Source organism: Ochlerotatus camptorhynchus, unplaced genomic scaffold (genome assembly GCF_037179485.1).
Source record: "Ochlerotatus camptorhynchus isolate MF236.1 unplaced genomic scaffold, CSIRO-AGI_Acam_v1.1 ptg000130l, whole genome shotgun sequence".
Lineage (NCBI taxonomy): Eukaryota > Metazoa > Arthropoda > Insecta > Diptera > Culicidae > Ochlerotatus > Ochlerotatus camptorhynchus.
Window position 1 is genome coordinate 3,152,190 of NW_027040620.1, and position 7,512 is coordinate 3,159,701.

General features: G+C 40.0%; 1 protein-coding gene across 1 annotated transcript; it reads left to right on the forward strand.

The window, feature by feature from the left end:
- The first annotated feature begins 1,208 nt into the window (after positions 1-1,208).
- Positions 1,209-3,296, forward strand: LOC135700174 (maltase 1-like). Its single transcript, XM_065220594.1, has 5 exons — positions 1,209-1,715; positions 1,776-2,060; positions 2,131-2,207; positions 2,265-2,469; positions 2,525-3,296. The coding sequence occupies exons 1-5, from the start codon at positions 1,221-1,223 to the stop codon at positions 3,281-3,283; spliced, it is 1,821 nt and encodes a 606-aa protein (XP_065076666.1). The 5' UTR covers positions 1,209-1,220; the 3' UTR covers positions 3,284-3,296.
- The last annotated feature ends 4,216 nt before the right edge of the window (positions 3,297-7,512 follow it).

Sequence of the window (7,512 nt, forward strand, 5' to 3'; positions counted from 1 at the left end):
ATAACTTTTTTGTTTATGAGTTGCTTAGCAAACGCACATTGTCAATAAGTAGCACTTTATCTATTAACTACAATATAAATATTAAAAAAAATAAAAAACTACGCAAGTTGAGTAATTTAATTTTTTTTTATAATTTTGATTTTTTTTGTAAATAACAAAATATTTTTTTACAGTGTATATTTTTTCTTGAAAGGTACAATACTTGTCCGCAACTTCACCGAAGACAGCATATCAATCTCGTTCGCGAGATATATGTTTTTCTATTGATGCGTATCATTTTTGCATAAGCCCTTTTCAAGTGTTAGTCGTGTACAAAACTAGGGAACCAAATATGTAAAATGGAATGTTGGACAATAACAAACAACTGTGCAAAGTTTCAACATAATCGTAGAACGTCGATCTAAAAATTTAAAAAAAAAAAATCGTCATTTGAAATGGAACTGCTGAGTACCCTTTCAGATTACTGATGTGCAAATGTATTCGATCTAATTCCTTTGCATCTTTCTGCTTTCGCCTGGATAATTGATGCACTTCTTATCTGCTTTTTCTTCAAAATTCCATTAGTTCCTTCTTCCGCATAGACAACTCTACCGGGCAAGAATCGCCAGATTCCTGAACTTTGCAAAACACCGTAGCAACGAGGCGAAAATAAAACTTGAATGTTGTCACCTGAATATTCCGTGCCTAATTATCCCACCTCCGTCGGATGGACGTGATGGTCGCATTCTTCTCCGCGATACCATACACTGAAGTGCAAACAAAAAAAAAGTTAATAATGAATTATCCTCCGAGCAGCCGTGTTCCTTCGCTACCCTCTCGCCTTTAAAAATAAATGATATCAAGATACAATCAGCGCTTTGATACAGACTCGTGAATCATTTATCAACTGTATCGGATGGCGGTGAATGTGCTCTGACAGTTTTGTTAGGGTTGAAATTTATTCAGTTGACACAGTCAGTCGATCTTATTAGAATTTCGATTACATGTTTGAATAATGCCCAATACGCGTGTAATCTGGCAAATCATCGGTACAAGGCTTCCGCTATTATCACACCTTCATGCAATTATCCGTTATCTCTAAATATAGGAGGCGCACAGATATCTCATGTCAGGAGATTACACGATGTCTATAATACACCGTTTGGCATGATACAGTTCTCTCAGTATCAGTTCACCGACCACATCGTTTGGATGCTCGGTAGCTTCCATATCGTTAGGAAATGAAGACATTACTGCTGTATTTAACCGGTTTGGTTCTGTACAGTGCCGGTCAACAACTCCCTGAAAAGGACTGGTGGGAGACGGCACTGTTCTACCAGATTTACCCGCGATCATTCTACGACACCAATGGGGACGGAGTTGGGGACATCAAAGGTGTAACGGCGAAGCTGCAGTACCTGAAGGATACGGGAATCGATGCGACCTGGTTGAGCCCGGTGTTCAAGTCTCCGCAACGGGACTTTGGATACGATGTGAGTGATTTTATCGAAGTGGATGAGCTGTTTGGTACTAACGAAGACCTGGAGGAGCTGTTTGCCGAGGCGAAGAAGTTGGGGATCAGAATCATCTTGGACTTTGTGCCGAATCATTCCAGTGTGGAGCATTGGTGGTTCAACCAGTCGGAGCTAGGAGTGGAACCGTACAAGGATTACTACGTATGGCATCCGGGTAAAAAGATTGCAGGTCAGGAAAAACCGGACGTTCCGAATAACTGGGTAAGGTACTGATTGATTAATTGTGGAATGAATGTATTGAGAGTGATCGAGGTTTTTCAGAATTCCGTTTTCTACGGTTCGGCTTGGGAGTGGAGTGACATTCGAAAAGAGTACTACCTGCACCAGTTCGAGGTAAGTCAACCGGATTTAAACTACCGAAATGAGAAAGTTATTGCAGAATTTGATGAGATTCTACGCTTTTGGCTGGGAAAAGGCGCGTCCGGATTCCGAGTGGATGCCATCAACCATATGTTCGAAGATGAACTTTTCCGGGACGAAACGGTGGTTGATCCATCCGATCCATTGAGCTACGGTTACACCAATCACATGTACACAAACAGCTTGGTAAGTTTGATCTATTCTTCGATGAGATTGATGAGATTGTGATCGGAAATAAGTTTAAATTTGTTCACAGTTGGAAACCTACGATGTGATCGGTCACTGGAGACGTGTCTTGGACGAGTTTACAGAAGAAAACAGTCGTGAAACTATGTAGGTAATTGCAAACACGATCAAACACACGAAAATAACCAATATCATACCTTCCAGAATCATGATGACCGAAGCCTACACCAGTATGGATATGATCATGCGGTTTTACGAGTCGGACGACGGGACCGAACAGCGAGCTCATTTCCCGTTTAACTTTGCCATGATCACGGAACTGGATGCCGGATCCAAGGCTCGGGACTTCAAATTCGTCATCGATCGATTCCTGGAAAACATGCCCCGTGGAAAGGTCACCAACTGGGTGGTAAGCAAATCCTTCTTCAACCCAAGTAGAATCATCTAAATCAATGTCTTTGCAGCTGGGAAACCATGATCAACCACGCGTTGGCAGTCGGTACGGACGGGAGCGCATTGATGGAATGCTATTGATGTTGCTGACGCTGCCTGGCGTCGCCGTAACCTACAACGGTGAGGAAATCGGTATGCTAGACTTCCGAGACATCTCCTACGAAGACAGTCGCGATCCACAGGGATGCAACGTGGGACCCGAAGAGTACCAATGGAAATCGAGAGACCCCCAGCGTACTCCTTTCCAGTGGGATGATTCCTACAATGCAGGATTCTCCTCGGCCAATAGGACTTGGTTGCCAATTTACCCGTACTTCCGTCAGACAAACCTTCGCAAACAATGGGAAGCGGACTACAGTACGTACAAATTCTATGTGGACGCCGTAAAGCTACGCAAGAATCCCGTCTTTTCCCACGGTCACTACAAATCGCGAGCGCTGGCCGAGAACGTGTTTGCCTTTGTACGTTACATAAAACCGCAGCAAGATCCAAGTGGAATCTACGATGACCACTACTTCATCACCGTTGTGAATCTGGCCGACGAAGTCACGACCGTTGATCTGGGTTACCTCTATGAAGTGGGCAACAGTTCGGTCGTGGTTCGCTTAACTGGAACGGAGTCTCTGTATAGAGTCGGCCAAGGTGTGAATCCGTACAGCGTGACTTTGGGTCCGTATGAATCGCTAGTCATAGCAGAATCGACAGCGGCGACCATTCGGGCAACGATTACACTGGTTGCGTTAGCGATAATGAGGTATCTGTTTCTGTAATTATCGCGGAAAAATGTTTTGTTTTGTGGTTCCCTTATCATCAAGAGTTAAATTAATAGATACTCGTGCGTTGATTATGAAGCTACCGTATCGATTTGATTTCCTAAAAAATAGGTTATTGTCGTTTGAACATCGCTACGGTGTCTAGTTACATAAGAATTAATAAAGTCGTGGTAAGGTCTAAATGATCCCTCAGCGAGGACATTATTACTAAACATGTCTTATTTCTTCATCTTCGTAGCCTCTTGCTTTGTGTTTCCACTATTTTTTAAAACTATATTTTCCTTCGATTACTCGTCGTTGGTCACTGGATGACGTTGGTGTTTAATTTCGAAAAGGAATTTAATACATCCAAAGCAGTTGTTTTTGAAGTCATCATTATTTTAGAACTCTTTTTATTGATAATTAATATATTCTTAAAGGTTTTTCGAATCAACAATAATGCTCTTGAATTTACTAAACAGTTTTAAGGGAAAAGTCTTGAAATTATTGGAGAACTTTTTTAATTCTAATCAGCTTTATCTGTCAAAATCAGAATTTTTTTGTTTTACCTTTCCAGAATAAAACAATTTAGAGAACCTTGAATGCTTAATACTTGAATGATTTTTTGTTTAAAAAAATATATATCCGTAGTCCCTGAAAATTCCTTAATTATTATAAAGAATACATTCATCCAACAGATCCTGGGCTAATTTTTTTGCTGGGCTTCATGTCTGCAGACTTCACCGATCGTTGTTCGTGGTAATTTCTCATCCAACAATTGAAAGGGGCCTATTAGCTTCAGTAAACAAAACTTGTAATGCCCTTATCTCATGAACCGAAGCTCGCCTCCACTGTTTTTGCTTACTGAGCTGAAGATCGTGCTTTAAATCCAAGGTTCCTTTCTATTATTTTTTCTGAATGGAAGAATGAGAACGTAGAAAATCACTACTGAAAGAGCTCTGTTGAACATGAGCAAAAAAAAAACATGGTTTCACTGTAAAATATGACGTATGCTCGATGTGGGCTCCAAATATCTCAAATATATCTCAACATATCTCTGAGATATTTTGAGGAATAATAGTCTATTTGATTTTCATTTTGAATAAGTTATAAAATTTTGCACTCACTTTTGCTTTTTCGAGAATAAATATTCCGAAAATTATGTATTTTTTTTTAGTATCCTAAAAATTAAAGTATTGTTCTGTAAACAATGAACTAATCCAAAACCGATCGAAAAATAATGACAAAAGTTTTCATTTGAACGTATTCATAAAACTGAATACTCAAAAAGTTTTTTAAAACGTTGATCTCTGAAAATTTACAGCTTTATGTCTTCAGCAACTTTTCATAAAATTTTACGGTCTCTGAAGACAGCATAACTCGAACGTCTGAAACAACAAAGTTGGTATCGCTGCGCCATGTTTGCGGCAAAAACTTGAACTAGTTTTATCCACCACATTATGGTCCTAACTAAACCAAGATACTTTGCTGAAGATGTCAACTCAATTGGATGCAATCCCAGAGCGTTATTTTTTTTCCTGCTTGATTTAATTTCTGACTCACTGTGCAATGGTTTGCTGTGGTACAAGGGGCTCGGTGGCCTAGTGGTGAACAATTTTGCTTACTGAGCAGAAGAACGTGGGTTAAAAACCATGCTTCTCAGGCCAGACAACGCAAATGAAATGATGATGACTCCAAAAATGGTTGAAAAATGCGAAAGGGCTAGGAAATGTGAAGAATGATTTTGACTTGAAAAACGGTTGAAAACGTGTAACGCCTGAGGCCTGAAATGTAAAAAAAAAAAATGGTTTAAAAAAACGTGGGAAAACGATTGTTAAGGATAGAAAAAATGGATTGCGAGAACTTCAGTTTTGAAACATTTTGAGATCTTCATGAAAACCCTGAGAACTTTAGGGAATTCCAGATAAGTTCAGGTAAGTTTAAATATTTGTTTGGATGTAGCTACCGGGTATTTTCGAAAACGTCAGGAAAATGTCGAGAACTCCAAGGAAGACAAAATAACCTTAAGCTCGCATCTATTAATAATGTCACTCGAAAATCGGCCAGAATTAACCGCCCCTCACCCCTTGTTACAGATTGTCACATTTCTTTTGACCCTCCTTCCACACTGTTACGCAACGAAATCATTAAATCCCCCACATCTGCGATGAAGGATGTAAAAAAAAAATCGTGAATTGAACCAAACAAAACGAGTGAAGTTTAATGGACTTCTTGGATGTTAAGCGAACTTCTCGGAAGTGCTTAGGATATCATGGATATTCTACGGACTAAAGAGATGTTCAATGAATGGAAGTTCAAGGTTTTTTTGGAAGATCCGCGGACCTCTCGGAAGTTCTATGGACTACTCCGAAGTTCAACGAACTTCTCGAAAGTTCTATGGACTTCTCTGATATTCTACGGACTTCTAAGAAAATCTACGGTCCTTTAAGATATTCTACTGTCTTTTGGAAGATCTACGGACTTTTTGGAAGATTTCCGGTCTGATCGGATGTTATACGGACTAATCAGATATTCTACGGACTTCTCGGAAGCTCGAAAGACTTTTTTGAAGATCTATGGATGTTTCAGAAGTTTTTCAGACTTAGGTAGTTATCCGGACTTCTCAGAAGATCTCTGGACTTCTCGGAAGTTCAACGGACTTTTCGGAAATTCTACGGATTTTTTTGGATGTTCTACGGACATCTAAGATATTATACAGATTTCCCGGAAGTTCTACGGACTTCTCGTACTTCTCAGGATTAAAAAGAAAAGTTCATAGAGCTTCCATTACCCACCTCTCGAACAACATCTCGGCAATTTACCGATAGCTCCGTCAGCTACGAACTTCTTTAAAGTTCATCAAGCTTCGCAAAGGTTCTACAGATTTCTCAAAAGTTCTACGGTAATTTTGGAAGCTCTACAGACTATTTGGAACTTCTATGGTCTATGGAACTTCTGGAAGTTCAACGGACTTTTCGGAAGATCTCCAGTCTGCTCAGCTGCCATACGGACTTATCGGATATTCTACGGACTTCTCGGAAGCTCGATAGACTGTTTAGAAGTTCTATGGACGTCTCAGAAGTTTTTCGGACTTAGGTAGATCTCCAGACTTCTCGGACGATCTCCGGACTTCTCGGAAGATCTCCGGACTTCTCGGAAGTTCAACGGACTTCTCGGAAATTCTACGGATTTTTTTGGATGTTCTACGGACATCTAAGATATTATACAGATTTCCCGGAAGTTCTACGGACTTCTCGTACTTCTCAGGATTAAAAAGAAAAGTTCATTGAACTTCCATTACTGACATCTCGAACAATATCTCGGCAATTCACCGACAGCAGTCAGCTAAGAACTTCTCAAAAGTTCAACGAGCTTCTCAAAGGTTCTACAGATTTCTCAGAAGTTCTACGGTAATTTTGGAATCTCTACAGACTATTTGGAACTTCTATGGTCAATGAAACTTCTGGAAGTTCAACGGACTTTTCGGAAGATCTACATTCTGCTCGCCTGCTATACGAACTTATTGGATATTCTACGGACTTCTCGGAAGCTCGATAGACATTTCGGAAGTTTTATGTACGTCTCAGAAGTTTTACTGACTTAGGTAGTTCTTCACACTGTTCGGAAGATCTCCGGACTTCTTGGAAGTTTAACGGACCTCTCGAAAGTTTAACGGACTTCTCGGAAGTTTAACGGACTTTTCGAAAGTTTAACGGACTTCACGAAAATTTTACAGAGTTCCCAGAAGTTCTATGGACTTCTCGGATCTTTTCTGGTCTTGTCAAGTTTCAAAAGAAAAGTTCATAGAACTTCCATTACCAACATCTCGAACAACATATTCCTAATTCACCGACAGCTCCGACAACTAAGAACTTTTCAAAAGTTCAACAAACTTCTAAAAAGTTCAACGAGCTTCTCAAAAGTTCTACAGACTTTCGGAAGCTGTACAGACTTCTTGGAACTTCTATGTACTTCTTAGAAGTTTAATGGACTTTTCGGAAGATCTACGGACTGCTCGGATGTTATACGGACTTACCGGATATTCTATGGACTTTTCAAGAGCTCTATAGACTTTTCGGAAGTTCTATGCACGTAGCAGAAGTTTTACGGACTTAGGTAGTTATTCGGACTTTTTGGAAGATCTCCGGACTTCTCGGAAGATGTCCGGACTTATCGGAAGTTTATCGGACTTCTCGGAATTTTATCGGACTTCTCGGAAGTTTAACAGGCTTCTCGGAAGTTTAACA

Coding starts and splice junctions, on each gene's coding strand:
- LOC135700174 (XM_065220594.1), top strand. CDS start 1,221: ATGAAGACATTACTGCTGTATTTAACCGGTTTGGTTCTGTACAGTGCC. Junction 1,716..1,775: donor CGGACGTTCCGAATAACTGG/GTAAGGTACTGA, acceptor GAGGTTTTTCAG/AATTCCGTTTTCTACGGTTC. Junction 2,208..2,264: donor GAAAACAGTCGTGAAACTAT/GTAGGTAATTGC, acceptor CATACCTTCCAG/AATCATGATGACCGAAGCCT.